The sequence below is a fragment of the Falco naumanni genome, chromosome 4 (genome assembly GCF_017639655.2).
Source record: "Falco naumanni isolate bFalNau1 chromosome 4, bFalNau1.pat, whole genome shotgun sequence".
Lineage (NCBI taxonomy): Eukaryota > Metazoa > Chordata > Aves > Falconiformes > Falconidae > Falco > Falco naumanni.
In genome coordinates, this window is record NC_054057.1 from 110,371,910 (window position 1) to 110,390,406 (window position 18,497).

The 18,497-nt window shown below is 39.2% G+C and overlaps 1 protein-coding gene across 4 annotated transcripts in view; it reads right to left on the reverse strand.

Moving 5' to 3' along the window:
• Positions 1-15,159, reverse strand: part of ATG7 (autophagy related 7) — a 122,491-nt gene extending 107,332 nt beyond the window's left edge. For 2 of the 4 annotated variants that reach the window (XR_005827452.1, XM_040591001.1), the window contains exons 1-10: positions 14,626-14,827; positions 10,786-10,996; positions 10,502-10,556; positions 8,650-8,767; positions 7,248-7,325; positions 6,575-6,691; positions 5,370-5,519; positions 3,051-3,139; positions 1,836-1,957; positions 627-717 (exon numbers count right to left, since the gene is read on the reverse strand). Coding sequence is in view for 3 of the 4 variants with exons in the window: in XM_040591001.1 (XP_040446935.1) it covers positions 627-717; positions 1,836-1,957; positions 3,051-3,139; positions 5,370-5,519; positions 6,575-6,691; positions 7,248-7,325; positions 8,650-8,767; positions 10,502-10,556; positions 10,786-10,963 (998 nt within the window). In the remaining variant the exon portion in view is untranslated. Of the gene's footprint in view, positions 1-626; positions 718-1,835; positions 1,958-3,050; positions 3,140-5,369; positions 5,520-6,574; positions 6,692-7,247; positions 7,326-8,649; positions 8,768-10,501; positions 10,557-10,785; positions 10,997-14,625; positions 14,829-15,073 lie in introns of those variants that run through there. The other 2 variants (XM_040591003.1, XM_040591004.1) reach the window with 2 other exon arrangements.
• Positions 15,160-18,497: the final 3,338 nt, after the last annotated feature.

Here is an 18,497-nt window from a genome sequence, read left to right on the forward strand (position 1 = left end):
ATATCTTATGAACATACTGTGAATTGCCACAACTGCAAGATAAAAATGGCTTAGCTTGGTAAGTAAAATGTTAATCTAAATCATTAGATCAACACACTCCCACAGTGTTTCAAAGTTAAGAACACACACGTAGTCCGTGAAAGCAGATGAGCCAACAGGCTCTGCAATGAGGCTGTTTTCAATCCATTGCCCATACATGATGTACAGAATGATAAAAATCACTAAGGTGATGTTTCCTGAGCTCTTTCCTGTCACACTCGTAACTGTTCCAAAAGGCTGAACTTTCCTCCATGCTTATTTTCATTATTTAATAACCTGCAAGTTATAGAATTCTATGAAAACCACAGGCCTGTAACACTATGAGCTACATTCCACTCCTTTTTAAATATAATGCATTTGAAATTTTAAGCTAGAGTTAAAAACTGCAAACACTTCTGCTGCATGCAGTGCACTCCACTCTATTAAAGACCTTACCTCCAATACGACGATCCAAACAATGCACAGTATATGTTACTGCATATTGTTACCTAACAGAGACAGATAGTCCTTGAACTTCACACTTCAACTTGTTATGCCTTAAGCCCAAGTAAAGAAAACCATAGAAACTGAAAAGATAATAAACAAACCTTTTTGGATCCATGCATTCACTGAGATTCACCATCCTTGGGCCTATGGCTCCCTTTGGGTTTTTCTCCCATCCAACAGCTTTGGGACAACCTGTTTGACACGCAAAAAAAAAAAAAAAAAAAAAAAAAAAAAAAAAAAAAAGGAAGGCAGAAAGAAAGAAAGAAAGAATGAAAGCCTTAATATCGCAGGATAGAATAATGAATTTTTGTTGGATTTAACCTTCTTGGAAAAAAACAAACAAATTCTAAACCTATACTTAAATAATCTGCATCTTAACAACCTAGTGTAAGTTGCTATACAAATTTTCCTGTTTTACATCAACCGAAAGCAATGCTTCTTGGAGAAGTCCTTTACTCTCAGGTGTTTGATGTGTTGCTTTTGTCTGTTCAGCTTGCTTCAAATTTAGGACAGAGATGGCATCATTCCTCATCAAGCCTCCAGATCTTTAATGTCAGACCGGTATGTTCAGAACTCAGTAAATCCGTAATTGAGAACTCAGTATATTTTGCAAAGTTCAACCATCTTTTCACGTTCCCTAGACCCCATCTATAAATTCAGTAAAGAATTATATATCCTAATTATATAATAACTATATTTATATATAAATATGTATGTATGTGTATATATATATATATGTAAAAAAACCAAAGTATTCAGAACTTCTGGGATGAAACAGAAATTTTGTGATACTGTCCTGTAGACAGAATTTAAGATTATGTTCTAACGTTACAAGTTTATTGCTTGGACATACATCTGCCTACCTCACTATGGGATTGAAGAAACAATGCCCACTCTGTAGCAGACTTCTATCATTTTAGAAATATACAGGGAAGTTTGCATCATATAAATTCACTATCATATGCATTTTTTCTAGCTGAGGGCCTGCATACAAATTTAACAAGAAAAAAAAGAGGTTAATTGCCTGGCTTTTGTATTTTGTATGACACTAGGACTCTTCTTTTTTAAATCAGAAACAGAATATAAAGAGAAAAAAAATAAAAGAAAATATGGTCTCTTCTTTCTTTTTTGAAGAAGGAACCATTTCCTTTATAGACATTTAACAGAAATTCAAACAATTTAAAATGCATTTGAGATAACTTAGCATAATCAATGATTTAGTATTATTAATTTTTTTCCCATCTTCACACTGATTGAGGAGAGGGAAAAAAATGGGAAAGGATTTTTTGGGGTTTTTTTAAATGGATTACCTGGGCCAAGGGTTCTCTCTGGAAGTTTTATTTCAAAGATAATGCTGTGTGTTATGTCTCTCACCCCTTGCATGGTCCTATCTCTGAAGCAGAGCACTTCAACTGACTGGAGGATGCTGCCCCTGCCAATTAAAAAAAGATAAAGACAGGGACATGCAACTTCTTTAATAGGAAAGGGACTGCTTTTAAACACTGTTTCACACAGGTTTAGTCTCCGGCAGATTCTGAATAAGGCTTTTTCTATTAGTACTGGAACACTTTTGTTATAATCATGTATAAAATAAAAACAATTGCTTAGTATGTGAACATGACTAGTTTGTTGTGAAACAATAAAGAAGTGACACTGTCAGCCTGTCTTCTCTCATTTACACAATGCTGCTGGACAAACCGTGTAACTGAGGAATAAAAAGCAGGAAAACACTAGAGCACACATGCAGTGACATGATGTACTCTGCCATAGCAAAAGCAAGACCCTCTTAGTTCGCAATATAGTATCATTTTTCCTCCTTATGATTCAAATCTCCAAATCAAACAATTAGAACTTCAGTGCCTAAAAACCTCTGAATCCCAGAATGTGTAAAGCTCTCTGGGCACTTACACATCCTTCTATGCTACAGTTCAGCTAGCAGCCCAGAAAATGCCACATCTAACTGAGCATTTCTTCTCCTTGCTCTTTCCTTTGTAATAAAAATGTTAATGCCAAAACTATGAAAATGGAAATTAATTACAATTTTGTTACAGCAACTCAAATTTATTTGGTATTTTAATAGACACTTTTTTCCCAAATACTAAGTGTAAAACTATGTCCTGTCTTCCCAACTTCTACTCAACTAAAAATTCAAGGAGGTACACTACAAGAAAACCTAAGAGTATTTGGTTTTCAAAATTTCGGTCTACTATTACTTGGCACTATTATATAATATCATAGAATACTTTAAACAAGATCTGAAACAGCTAGAGGGTATTGGCAGGGTCTGAAGCATGTATTTCCAGGTACATGCATTCATGTGAGGATCAGGAATAATAGGAACTTGTGACTGACATAAGTAAAAACCAAAATAATATACAAAATCAGAATCACTAAAGGTGAGTCATGTCAAAGTTAAAAGTTACCTCTCAGGTGACTGATGGCAGAAAAGTGCCATGGGGGGGAAAAAATGCCTAACTTGATATCAACCAATAAATAATCTTTGTGGGAAAGAATAAAATAGATACCATTTGTGGGCTGCCAGGATCAGGAAATTTCTCAGTGGCCATCCTGGATTGTGGGATAAATTACATGGATCATAAACTCCAACCGTCACCTGCAAATAAAATTGCTCTAAATAAGTCATCTATCCATACAGATATTCAGTTCACAGTAAAAGTTATCTGGCATTTTTAACTTGAAACTCCTGGACATCGAAGGCCTACACACACATTTTACATATTTACAAATGTTTAACACATGGACACATGAGATTTCAGTCAAGCACCTGCCACAGCTCTGAGATTTGTTCAGTTTAGCTTCTTTATGGACATTTACTTTTCACTACAGTATGTGCACCTTCATTACCTTCCTTAAGCACACTATTATGGGAGAAGCCCAACACCTGAAGACTTGCTCTCCAAAAAAAATTCTGTATTGATTTTCGGAATGATCAAAAAGTGAAAGGGGACAGCCAGCAAGATGTCAAGTCAAAGGGAAAACAGCATAATCCCTTGTAAAGCCAACCTTTAAAATGGGACCTAAATAAAGGAACTGGACGTTCTGTCTCTTGTTCAACCAATGTAATACCATACTCATAATTGAGGCATCTAAACTAGGAGTTTACTTCACAATCAATGCAGAACCAAAACATCCAGATATTAGAAAGGTGCCACTGCCTGCCTTTAGATACGCTGAAAGTCTCAACTCAGCTATCACTAGCGATACCTGTATCTCTCACATCTACAGAGCTCTTCCCTCCTGCTTCTTTGCCTATAGATGGGCCTAGAGTGCCTGGTCACAACTCTGCCACATCTGTGAGGTGTCCCTAGAACAGTCTGAAATGCAAATGAGCCAATCTAATGGATGCAAATAGAAGAAACAGCAGCCCACTCCCCATCCCTCCTCCCAGGCATACACTGCTGCTGTTTTGCAACTGCTGACTCAAGCAGGCATAAGACCCCTTAGTAAGTTGATTCAATTTCATAAACTAGCAGAAAATTCACTCAGCAACAGAAAAAACATATTTTACTTCCAGGGGAGCAAGTTCAGCTGGCTTACTTAAATACAAACAAACTCTACAGGCAGTATTGATGCAATAAATCTTATCTGACAGATCTAAAATTGTAGTGTTTCCCTCCTAAGTGAATGTTAATGAAGAAATATATTCCAGATGATTGCAGATTTCTCTCATATTGACAACATCCCCATATAATTAAGTACAATCTTATCTGTGGCCCATTACTGTAGTTACACTACCATTTAAAATCTCAACCTTTACATTCTTGTTTTACAAAAAACTGTGAACCTAGGTCTTCATTTCAGAAAAACAAATTTGGAAAACCAAAAAAATAATTGAAGATTGAGTACTGTAAAAGAGAACTAAATTACTTTTATAAAGTGTTACAATGCCTCCTTAAAAGAAAACCAAAACTTTTTTGCACTTACTAGCTTTTCACCATAACTCAGTTTTGTTTTCTAACACTTCAATGACATGAAAGATTAAAAAAAAAGTTTGAAGTTCACCAAAAATAGACAGTAAAGCATTCAGAAAGGCCTAGCAAATGTCACCAGCTGAGCAACATGATCCTAAACAGAACTCAATGTACATAAACACAAGCCAGCCAAGCCAGTCAACTCTTGCTGTGATGACATCTGCTTCATGTATCACTGTATTTCTTCCCTAACTGATAGCAATGGATAGTACTCACCTCACACTCAAAGGACATGCATGGTGTCTGCATTTAACAGAAAAAAATACCCCAGCCTCTTCTGGTGCACAATCCATCAATCTTTCAAATTACAAAGCACTACCTTGAACATTCATCATATACTGATTCCCAGCTATTTTTATCCAAAGCTCTCAAGTTTTAACGTGTACGTGAGGTAAAACACACAATGGAAAGTTGAAAACTTACAAGTTGAAAACTCACATACAGTGTTCCCTGATTATTGTTACCACAACCAACAAATACATAAAATATGAGTACCAGGTTTTAGTCCACAAACAATAAATGTTTTGCATTATTATATCACTGTAGGTAAAGTGGTTGGAAAACTTTAACCACTATGCAAACTCATAAACTTCTGCTCTTTCTGTTTTGATAATGAAGACAAAGCACAAATAATTTTGTTTTCAATCTGACCATTAATCTGATGTAATTGGGCTTTTATGTAATAACTAAAGACACTTAACACAAAAGTCGATCCAAGCTGCTGGTCTTCACCTACTCACCTAGTCTATTCATTGGCCAACCTTTGTGCCCAGCTCAGTATTATAGGCATTTTTCAAACCATTTGTAAATTAAACATTTGTAGGCTATAAAAAGACATAAAATTCTCATTACCTTTCCCTCTTGGTCTTGGAAGAAATCATCCCACTTTTTCAGTAGAGATATCACAACAGAATTGTCATGATACTTGATTAAAAAATAAGGCAAGGCTGTAACCCCCTCTTTCTGGCAAAGTTCATCATATGCTTTCTGAAGTGCCTGAATCTAAAAGCAAAAAGATAACTGTAACCAACAGTTTTAAGAATCTTATACAGAACCACAGAAAGTGTTTTTAGCATCTGGGAAGGCTAGCCCATCCAGTCTTGGAATACAGGACATTCAGAAGTTTTAAAGACCACAATGACCACAGTAACTGAACCCAAAAATTAAGTTGCTAAAACACCATTTGTCAATGCAAATTTAAACAGAAGCATCATTATCATAGCCGCAAACTGATCTACCCGTAAAAATTAAAACCAGATAAAAATCTCATTTGATAGTCACAGTAGCTTTATAAGAAAGTAAATCTGTCCCTCTTTTATTAGAGAAAGTGTCAACAGAGTCCCATTCAATTTATTTCATTACATGGATTTTCAGTGTTCAGTTAAACACCGTCTTTAGATCATGACAGGTATTTTTACACTATTTACTACCACAGAACTAACGAGGGTCTTCTGAGAAGAAGGAAACTAAGCATTTCTCCCCGATTATTATGCCATTAAGAAGCCATTCAAAGTTTTGCATTAACTTTTGTCAAAGCAAGAAGGCACACGAGGGCAAATAAGTTCTTTTCATCCTTTTGCATTATAATATGAAATAAATTACAAAAAAGTGTTAACTTTTCTCCTAAAAACACACCCTTCCTCATCCACTTATTTTTATTGTCCACTCATGCATTTTTATTAACAACTTTGTAATTACTAATGACTTAGCTCTCCCAGAGGGTAGCCCTTTAAAAAAGTTTCTTAAAAATATAACGCGTTTCAAAAATGTAGCTATATATTCAACAAGCTGTATATAAAAATTAAAATGAACATAACTCCCTGTTCAACAACCATTTGCCCATCTGCATCTAAATGAATAAAGCTGTACTAATGTTAAGCTGAGAGATTTTATATAATAATAAAAAAAGGTATACAAAAAATCCACATGGAAGTAAGAAAAGTGAAGATTTTAAAAGAAGTCAGATTCACAAATGAATTCAGTACATGCTAAATTGTTTTACAGTCCACAAAACTGCTTAGTGTTACAGATTTCATAACATTTAGTATTTTGAATACCTGATGTAATGGGAATCTGTCACCAAGACACACTGGTTTCTGAATTATATGTATTCCATCAGGGAAACAGAGAGCAGGGTAGCAAAACCAGTAATAGAAATGGTATTTTTTTAAATCCTAGAAAAAAAAATATTTGTAAAATTAGATAATAAAGATACAAATCAAAGAAAATTGTGGTTTGGAATACTATTCAAAATTAATGGTTGATGATGCTAACCATAGTTCTCTTCACAAGGTACTGTGTCATGATTTAAGAAACTCTAAGACTTCCCTTTGTATATGTTTTCATTTAAGATTTAAACAGATAATTAATGTATAATACTTCAGGTTTTGTTAGTTGGAGCATTATTTATTAAAACTTCCAATTTGTTAAACGTGAAACAATTGCTCCACTTTTAACTAATATCTACAAGGCTGTCAGATAATCTTACATGTTTCTAGAAAAGACTACATGATGGCACCAGCATTTTTTAACGAATACATCCTAAAATATTTTATATCTGTACAGAATGTCTTATTAGGTTTTTTAAAATGTTTTCAAATTTTTAAAGTCATCCGAGAACAATCCTGGTAATAGTAATATGCTAATACTAATACAACATTTCTCCTAAAAAAGAAACTTTATCATTTCAACTTCAATGCTCTAAGTATGAGACGTATTATCATTACTCACTGCGAATGTCAGCAGCAGAAACCTGTTCAAGAGCATAGGGTTTTCAAGAGCAGCTCCAGATTTTATTGATTCCCATATCTGTCATTGATCACGGGGACAAGAAGCAAGAGAAAAGACAGAGAAATAAAACACTAAAGTAGCATGAGAACAGCTACAGAAATCTTTAATTCTTCCAGCTACATTTAAAATACTGAAATTAACGTTCTCAGTAATACACTGTGATCTTTTCCTAACTGATCTCATCTATGCTATTTATCTATGCTGAAAGGATTCTAAAGGTAATACTCAGGCATGCACTCTTAACAAAAATTATGGAACAAGAGGAGCATTAATCCATGGATCAAGCACAGAGTATCAAATGGAACAAAACAAACCTTATCAGGACCAGTCCTTCATGTATACGAACCATTAACACTAGCGCAATATAGAACATACTGTGATATTAATATAGCCCTTTACCATATTCTTATCTTTCCAACTCATGGGGCTCTATAGATACTAGGTATGTGAATAAGCTACTGGGAAATCTGACCAAAAAAAATGGAGACTTGAAAGAAGGCAGTACACTGCAAGTCAATGAGACAAGAAGCTGTAATACTTGTACAAGGCAGACCCATTTCATCTTTGTCTTAAAACAAACAAACAAACAAACAAACACACACACACACTAGCAAATAAAGCATTCTGATCTTCCCTAAAGATAGACACTGCATTGTACCTACCACTGGCAGGGAATTACTAGGCCACAGGAACACAAAAAATTCATAGCCTTGAGTGAAGATATGCATGAAAACTTTGCTACTCAAGGCCAGCAGACAGACAATCAATCTAATCAAAGGAATCAAGGACTGGTCAAAGTGAAGTGTCTCAAAAAGTAAAAGGTTGCCTTAGTTTGACTTTTACTTCTCACCAAGCCATGACATTTAATTTAGTTAATTACAGTGCAAGCAGACTAGCCCCTTCCTTTTACAGCCACCTTTTTCTTGCTTTATGTCTTCTTGCTGTTCTGGAGCTTCCTCATCACTTTGTCACACAGATGTATCACAGCGATCTTTAGATTTTAAACCACGTACTTGCTGGTTTCTGGATGTCATGACAAATTTAAAAAATGTGCTCTACAGAATTCAAGTCTCTGGTAGTTCCATTAGTACTGTTAAGCTTAAAATGCGGCCTAGTAGAACACTGAATTAAGTCCTCCAAGTACAATTAGCTACTGCCTAATTTCTCGTAAAGAACAGTAAAAAGCAAATGTCAAACTATTTCTTCCAGAATAAGTTAAATCCTGAGGCTACTATATGGGAAAGTATGGACAGGATCCCCCATATTTGGGGCAGAAACTGTAAAGCACTTCACTGGTTATTTCCAAATCCTTTCTACCAGTTGAGTTGATTTTTAAGGTTACCTCATTTGCTTCTTTTTCCAGAAGTGACCTCTTATCACAAGATCTGAAAGTCTCTAAAGTGTTGGTATTATACAATGTTCCAAAAACAGGACAGCATCGCGCTGGTACTGAAGCATTCCTGAATAAAAGAAAGAAACCTCTGGGAACTGGATACTAATGCCTTTAACATGATCAGCAGTAGTAGCAGTAGCAGCAGTAGCTATCCTCTGGTGTAAGGTTGCCCTGCAACCGTCAAATGATGAGGCACAGTAACAAAAGTTAACTACAGTTCTAATAAAAACATTTTTATGGTCACAATGCTTTATTGAATATGGATTGGTATAATAACTCAAGCAAATACATATCTACATTATGACTTCAAAAATATATCAAGCATCCGTATTATCTCTAAGCAAGACAGCATTAAATCACAAATCAAAGACTTAAAATTCTGTTCAAATATATATTATCCATGACAAATGTGATTTTCACTAAGAAAAAATTATTAAGACTGAATTTTAGATGTCAGTATTTTATTCACATAAAGAGTTATTCAGTTAAAATTTTATGTTTAAAAAAATCCCAAAGGAAGTCTAAACCAGACAAAAGATTGAGTAGCTTTTCTAGTTTGTAACATCACCAGCTGGAGAAGCTGCTGTTTGCAAACACAGTATGTATTTTTCCTCCTTCTGAATGTAAATTAAGTTAAAAAAATAGAATATTCCCTTAATTTATAGACCAGATTGATTTCACTGACTCCTTTAACATCATTCTCCCAAACTGATATGTTTTTGACCACTACTAAAACTGAGATGCAGAAAATGTTTGTTACATAATAAATACATATGATGTAGTTTCCAAAAATTTTTAGGCAAAAGGGAACTCCTCATGATCATCCAAACTGACTACCTAAGTACAGAAAATTGCTACGGTAGAAGGAATAACTAAACACTACATAAATGGACCTTTCATAATTTTGTTTTTGTCATAAAATTTGAGAGCTAAATACCGTGGTACCATCCATTTCTCCCTAATCTGAAATTCTTGTTCCCAAAGTCACAGCTTTCTTCCAATTACACTTTGCTGAATATGTTTTCAGTATTGTACCTAAAAGTTCTTACATAATAATCAATGGAATAGTACCTCCTAAGAAATTATCTCAAAATGCACAAAGCCTTACTAGGTTCCTAACATCCTCACCCTGCAAAGCAGAGAAAGTCACTTATGTGATCTACAACTTCATAATCCACCAATTTAAAACAAACAAGGCACTAACTACAAAGACATCTGTTCCTGACTTCGACATTTGCTGTAAATTAAAACCATGTTGAAAATGAAAGCTCATTTTTGCCGTGCACACTGAGCAGCTTTAGTTTACCTTTCACTTTGGGGCTAAAGGCAAAATCAAAAAAATCCAGTCATAAAGTTAAATACTTTGGAGGACATTACAATTTAACAACTAAGGATTGTAAAAGCTATTCTAAAATCCTAATTGTAATGACAAATTCTCAGTAAATAAAGATCTAAGGAAAAAATTGAAGTTAGATGACTGAAATATCCTCTCTTATGCAGAAGAGCTGAAAAAAATGGGGAAAAAAGTGGTATTTTATATAAATTTTTATTCATACAGTGAGTGAATTTAAGACTTATCAGCATATTTTAAACTTGGCCCTTCAGGAGAATATACAACTTCAGACACAGGAAGTTTATATTTGCAACTCAAAGCAGTCTCGCCACTGTTTTAAAGTTCATGAAAACATGTATTTATTTTCATGTAGAATTTCTCCAAGTAATATTATACAGCAAACCATTACTGTTATGCAAAGAAAGCATCTTCACATACAATCTGAGGTAAACCATGGTATGTACTTACATATCAAAGGCACTAAACTCCAATGTCAAGCGAGCTGGCAAACCCAAAGGATCACCTGGACAAAAAGCAGCAACATGCTTCTTTTAAATTGAAATACATAGATTAAGTTCCCTCTTTTTGTTAACATAAGTCATAAATTACCCACAGGCACACCAGAATCCACAACTCACCCGCCCGTGTTTTCTAATGTTTCAGCAAAATACCTGAAATATGTTACACAAATACTTAGAGGCATTGACAGGAGAAACCCAAATTACTAAGCAAGATGTTCAGTTTCTACCTACCATTGTAGTAGTATCCTTTGATAACTTTTGGGGTCTCATCCAACTGGTACTCATTGAGTTTCTTTTGGGTTAGTTCGTGCCAGAATCCTGCATCCAAGGCACTACTGAAGGGAACAAACTGCAGCTTTGAAATTCCAGGATCTACAGGATGCTGCACCTCACTACTAGCAGTTGCCATGATTTCAGTTAATGATTGCTGTTAAACAGAATTCTGTAAAAGCAGATACACCTGATAAGTATATACTCAATTGACCGTATTGCTCATGACTACTCAAAGCTTGGGTTTAATACATTTTGTTGGGTTGAAGTGCAGAAAGCCTTAATCCTCTGAATGTCTAAGCAACTCCAATTTTTAAAATCAGAAGTCTTTTTAGTCTAAGCAATATCCTTCCAATTTCTTGTATGTGAAATTATGAAAGGCAAGTATACGTTCTGTTTGGCCAAGCTGCCTAGAAGGATTTGATTTCCTGACAGCCATTCCACAATTTCTCCTGTTACTTAGGATACTACATCTGAACCATGTACTTCTGAGTTGTATCTTGTATTGCACTGCCACAGATAAACGTAACAAAATAAATGATAACACACTGTATCTGCATTCCTTCTGCTATCTCTATCTATCCATCTACAAACCTATTAGTACTATTTAAGTTCTGATAGCATTTAAAATCCAAACTAACATTTCATTTAGCCAGGTCTTTACTGTCAGCCTGCGGTGAGAGCTGAACACTTATTTAGTTGAACACATTTACAAATTAACAAGTAAAGATAGCAAAAGTAAACTAAAGCCAAGAAAAGTCTTGCAGACAGTAAAGGGCCAAGCTGGAAACAAAACCTAGAACTTCCTTAAAAGTTGCACTAGCCACGAGGAAGCCAATGTGATGTACAAGCCACATTTCCTTACAGTTCTTCCCTCCTAAAGGTCGCTGCATATGGGGAGCATATATTTATTTTTTTACATAACCCAAATCACTAGTTCACATTTGCTGAATGGTATTCCTGTAAGCACACAGTCTTCAATTCACAACATCTACAAATTTCAGAATTTTAGATGCTACCCCAGAATGAGGAGTGAAACATCTGAACTGCGTTATTCTAAGCCTTTGCTTCAACTAGGCGTAACAGTCCCTTTGCTCATGTTAGCAGGAGCATTCACTGTGAGGCGATTCAGCTCAGTCTGCTTATTTCCTTGAAAACTCATCAAATAAAAATCTTGCCCTCGAGAACCTCCTTTATTTACTTTCAGTAATTGTCTCCATGTCTACACCTATACATATGAAGATGCAAGTTTCAGAGACACAGTCCATGACAGAGTACTCAAATATACATGTGGGGCAGGAAGGTCCTTCTGTCACTGACTATCTAGCTAAGATAAACATAGATGTTACAAACAAGGATTTCTTATATATTTAAATATAATTTTTAAAATATTAGTTTTAAAACTACTCACAAAGATATGAACATATGCTCCTATCTATTTACCACAACACATCCATCTACCAAGCTAGCACCTGCTGTTTTCTGAGTCCAGAAGGAAGATCAACAGCTATAAATTTAGGTTTTGTTCACAACACTTATCAGATCAACCATATCAACTCCAATGATCTGGAAATGATTCCTTCTACTAATTTTTAAAGACTAAATTTTTTTTAGTTTGCACAGCACCATCCCATGTGATTGCCTTTTGCTACTGATCCTTCACAAAGCCCCGTCACCTTTACACATGGATCAATAGTAGGATTTTACATATAGGGAAGTCAAAATGAGGTTCCCATCACAGCTGTATTATCGGACACCAATAGAAATAGATGCACTACAGTTCTGCTGTACTGTAGCTCGGATCAAACTCAACAGTTCCAAGTATATTGTCCTGTGAAGCCACCTGTGCAACAGAAACCGAGCTTACATCCTTTTTTTTCATGCTTTTTAGAACGGGGGAAGGGAATGAGAGGTGGCTTTGATTTCTTAATAACTGCCAAAGAGTCTTCTCTGAAAGACACAGTTATGCTCTTCTTTACATGACACTTCCTTAAACAAAGTCTTCAGTGTAATCTAGCTATGTCTTCAACATTCAGTTTTTAGAGCTTATCTCCTTCTACTGTAAATGCTTTCCTTACTTGCTGGTAAGCCATGGAATGCGGGTTTTGGGGTACAGGTTTGAGGTTTTCCACATTTTTCATGGTGAAAGCTAAATGTTTCAGTTCTGTCATGGTATCTTGCTCTAACTGGCATATTGCAAATACGCCATTTTGTTATCTCCTCCTCCCCTCTTTTTTTTTTTTAATTTTTCTTAAGAAAAAATTTAACAGCAGCTCGAATGTGTGGCAGTGTGAACTTTGACAGCTTACTTGAACAACCTCTCAAATCTCTTTTTATTGACATAAAAAAAAGATCAGTTAGATTCAGGAAACTTTGCAAGTACTAGAACTATAAACAGCAGAATTAACTGCATGGAATTTTCTGACCATTTTTATAAAGCTCTTTTTCTGCTTGTAACATGTAGAAGTAGTAACATATATCAGTGAACATTTCAATTTTACTACTACATAGGCCTTAAATCTTTTTATATATATATTTAATTTTTTTGCCACTAAATGTCACAGAAAGCTTATCACAAAACAGGCAAACAATTGTCTGCCATATCGATGTTAGAATCAAGTCAGACTACATGGTACTTGATGCCAAAGCTTCCATAATAAAACTTTTATTCAAAGGTTCCGTAGCTGCCTAGTCAATACTAAACCACTAAATCCCCATCTCCTTTTTTTCAGAAGCTTGGAAAGTATTATTTAACATTTTTTTAAAAATAATAAAAATAATCAACATAAAGGTTTTACTTTTTAACTTTTCTTTCCAGACAAGTACTACCGTAAATAAAAGTTTACTCTTTTCCAATTTTCTTCAAGTCTTCTTTCAACTTTTCAAACAGGCAAGGTCTTTCGTTGGGCCTTCCCCCCACGCCTCAAAAAGCTGATAACGTACTCAACAGTCAAGTGTACTGCCAAACATTTTACACGACCAAGAAGCCAAATGACAGTACCCAGCAGTACTTGAGGAAGATCCACTGAAAATACCAGCCTAAAAGCATCCACCAGGAACGAATTTTAACACCCTACTTAATTTCATTATTGCTGCACCTAAGAGTTACTGTAAAACGGAAGGAGTAAGAACAGTGAGCCTCACTATGCTATGCCCAGCAAACAGAGAAACACACACAACCTCTGAGGTACTGATGCTTCTGGCAATGTCACTTACGTGCCTTCTTACAGCAAGATCAGTAAGCCAAGGTAAATTCACACAGCAAATTTTAGAATACTGAACTAAAGATCAAACGTATGTATTTTGCAGAACTTGCATACAGGAATTCACCTACAGTTTTAATAGTAGTAGTAGTCACTAGGAGAACACAATACATAAAGAGGAGAAAAAATATTCAGAACTTCCAAAGCAGGATAAACTCCCAGGTTTAAAAGGGCTCGGAACCATGTGCTTCAGGTGAAAAGATTTGCCAGCGTGCTTTAGCCTCTCCTAAGTTCTGTGACTGGTACAAAGTTTAACTGGTATAATCAGCACAGATCATCCAATGTATAGATGTGTTATCACTATTGTAGGTTCCAACATTTGTTATTCAATACAAAGGGACTTCAAACTGATCTAATGGAGGAACGTTTTAAGTGTAAAACATACCAGGGCTTTTAACATTTGTCTTCCCCTTGACCAACTCAATCTGTATGATTAAAACTACCACAAAGTTACAGCTTTTAAACCAAAATCACACAATGCCCTAAGATCTCCAGCTTTCAGACAAGGCTTTTTATTCCCTGTTCCAAAGCCGAGTACCTGGGAGGCCTCTAGATGCAGGTGGCAAAGGAAACCGCTCCCTGCCGCTGCCTTTGCGGAAAAGCTGCTACTTGGCTGCGCCCGCTTTTGAGCCCTTTTTAGGGGCACGGAGCGCCTGCCCCGTTCCCGGTAGCACTGCTGGCCCGGAGAGGCCGCCCTCGGCACCGGGACACGACGGTCCCCGCAAGCTCCCGGCCGGGGGCCCGCAGCCGCCCACCCCACGGGGCGACCCCCGCCCGCCCAGGCACGGCTGCAATCCCCGTTCCCGGCCGCCCCCAGGCTCTCCCAGCCGGGAGCCCCACGGGAGACCCCAGCGCCCCGAGGCCCCGGGACGCACCGGTCTCCGGCGGGGGCTGCAAGAGCGGGGGGGGGTGGGGGATGGGGGGTGCGGGCCGCCCTCAGAGCCGCCTCCGCCTGAGCGCCACCGGCACGCGCACGGACCGCTCACCGGCTCCGCCGCCCTTTACTTCAGGCAAGGCCTGCTGGCACGGCGCAGTGACGTCACCCCGCCTCGGCCACGTGACCGGAGGCGGGGAGGCGGGGTCACGCACGCGCCGTAAGTCACCGGCTGCGCCAGTAGCGGGGCTGGCCCGGCCCTCAGCCGGGCACACCGGCCCTCAGCCCGGCCCCGCATGGAGCCCGGCCCTCAGCCCGCCCCGCTGCCTGGCGGCCCAGCCCCGCACGGAGCCCGGCCCTCAGCCCGCCCCGCTGCCGGGCACACCGGCCCTCGCCCCGGCGCCGTGCGGCACTCCCCGCTGAAGGGCGCCGGCGGCTCCCGCCCCAGCCGGGCTCCGTGCGGGGCCGGGCCGCCAGGCAGCGGGGCGGGCTGAGGGCCGGTGTGCCCGGCAGCGGGGCGGGCTGAGGGCCGGGCTCCGTGCGGGGCCGGGCTGAGGGCCGGTGTGCCCGGCAGCGGGGCGGGAGCCGCCGGCGCCCTTCAGCGGGGAGTGCCGCACGGCGCCGGGGCGAGACCGGGGTGCGCCCCCGCAGCGCCCCGCCGCTCGCCCCTGCGGGGCCGTGCTCGCCCCCCCCCCCCCCCCCGGCGGCCGCCCGGTGTAACAGGGGTGCGAACGGACGGGCGAGGATGAGGGACGCTTGTGTCGCCGCAAACGGCGGTGCTGACAAATGAGGAGGACGGGACTAAACCCTGCCTTTTCCTCCACCGTCGTGATGGCCGCTGCACGGGGGTGCTCCGGTTCCGATGGGGTGTTGATGTCGTAGTAAAAAGCGCCGTAGTGAGTGCGCAGCGCATCCCGGCGGCGGTGGGGAGCAGCCCTGCCGGAGCTGAGCGTGGAAGCGCAGCCCGGAGGCCGGTTGGGGCTGCCTCCCGCAGCGGCCCTGGTGCCCCCGCCGGCCTGCCCTGCCCAGCGGGAGGGGGCCGGGCTGAGGGGAGCCCAGGGGGCTTGCTGGGGTGGGCTGGGCGCTGGAGCGCATGGCGTGAAGGTGGAGAGTTGGGTTTCCTTCATCTGCAGAGAGCCCAGCTAAAGGGGATTTAAGGGAAGCCTTACATAACCTGAAGCAGAGAGGATGGAGGCAGATCCTTCTGAGAGGCGCACAGCAAAAAGCGTGAAGGAAAAGGGCACATGTCAAAACATGGAAAATTCCAAATGCATATATTGAGAAAAAATTGCCTAATGTGGCTCATTAAGCACCATAGTAGGTTCCCAAAGACACTTTGTGTAATCTCCATCCTTCAGGACTTGACTGCACAAGCCTCTGAGCAACATGATCTAACTTTGATGTTAGCTCTGCTTTGAGCCAAAGGTTGGACTAGATGGCGTCTAGAAGTCCCTTCCAAGCCAGAGGTTGGTCTAGATGGCATCTAGAAGTCCCTTCCAAGCCAGAGGTTGGTCTAGATGGCATCTAGAAGTCCCTTCCAAGCCAGAGGTTGGTCTAGATGGCATCTAGAAGTCCCTTCCAACCTAAAGTTTTTAATGACTCTATATTGATTTTTGCAGATCTAGAATACAAAACAAAGTATGTTTTCTACAAAACAAGCATTACCTCTTTAGATGCTTCATGTCATTTACCTACCAGGGAAAATAAATTTGCCAGAGCTGCCTTCTATTTTGGGTCAGACGATACTGCAGAAACGGCCAGGAAAATTGGGAGGAAGCTTCAGAGTAAAAGCCACCAGTCAGATAGGTGTGGGTCAGGTTACATAAAGACAATTGTTCAGGCAGCATTAGGGGAAAATTTTGAGCTGCTACTTATGCAAATTTAGAGCTGATGTTTGGATAAAGGACCTTGCTGGGCAGCGTGGGCCAAATTCCAGGAATTTCACAAATAAAACAAATTGGAATAAACTTGGGAAGTTTGCTATAGATTCTTTACCTTGAATCTGGCTGCATTACATCAGTCAAGTTCTACAATTCCTCATTCTGCATGCTGCTCACTTATTAATATTGGTAATACTTGTACTCTGTCAAACACTTCATTACTCAGTTTTGCAGTTTATTTCCCCAAGGCTAGAAAAAATCTGATTTTACCACTTTTTGGGTCTTTTAATTCTCTTTTTACATGAAATATAAAGGGAGCATTGATGACATCCCGTCAAAATAGCTAGAGTGTTGTTACTGAGTCTCCATACAACCGTAACCTAGCTTAGATTTGCAGTCTTAGAACAATTTCTGTTTCATAACGGGGTTTATGAAACAGCTGTCAGCACATAACATTGGCCATGAGAAATAATACCAATACAGGGTGGAGGGACTCTTCTATAAGCCCACATCCTCATATTATCTCAAGTAGACATGTCATATCTGAAGAGAAATTAGACCCTGGGAGTTAGATTTCTGCACAATGGTTTTAGCTTCAGGGAAATGGGAGTTTCATCTGGTAGGCTTGCAGTCTTGGAGTATCATTTTTTATACAGACTAACTGAGCTGGGAAATAAACTTGAGATGTACACATGAAACTGCTGGTGTAAACATATGAGCACACTGTAGCGAAGTCTTACAATATAAGAGGGAGAGGCAGCTTCAGTCAAGGATATCTCTGTGCCCAGGATCTTAAGGAAAGCGGCTATAACCAAGTTAATCTGAGATTTGTGCTTGTTGCAGGTATGGTTTGCCTTTTGAGATCTTCCTATGAGCAAATAGAAGTCTCTGTGATACACATGAGAATAGTAATCACTTATGAAACAGACTCTTTAAAAACAAGGAACAAATTTCCTGGGTGTTTTTGGCACATATTTCTGTAGGCAGGACTTTGAATTTCCCCAAGCAAAATCTTGCAGCAAGGGAAAATCATCCTGGAATTGGAGATGAAAATAAAACTGAAGCAGATTCAAACTCCTCCATTCCTAGGGAATATGGTCTTAGCATGTTTTGCAGAAGATAACTTCTCAGAACGATTTAGTTCAGATTAGATTCTATTACAAGTTTGAATAAAAAAAAAATTTATTTAGGTTTATGTAGTGCTTTCCATTTAGGAACTTAAATTATTTTTTTACAACATTCTCAGAGAGCGAGACCACAAAATACAAGCAGAACCTGGCAGAACTATTATATTGATTTATTTACAAAAATACCGTCAAAAGTAATCTAGTCCTTTGCTGTATGTCTGTTACTGCTGCAAGAGTGTGACACTGCAAAATACGCTGAAAAAGGTATCAGCTTGAACTTGCCATGTTGATAGCCTTCTGCCAGCGTTGTCACTAACTTCCCTGGCATAGGTGGGTGCCTGTCCTATGAGTACTTCGATGTGATACAGGGAAACAGCTGTTACCTTCAAAGAACTGAGCTGAGGGATAGTTTGTTACCTAGTGAGGAGGAAATTAGATGGCCAGTTAGGAGACTTGAGTTCAGCTCCCAGGTGTGATTGTTGTTTTTGAAGACCAAGTTATGTCTGATCAAAATAGAACGCATTTGGTA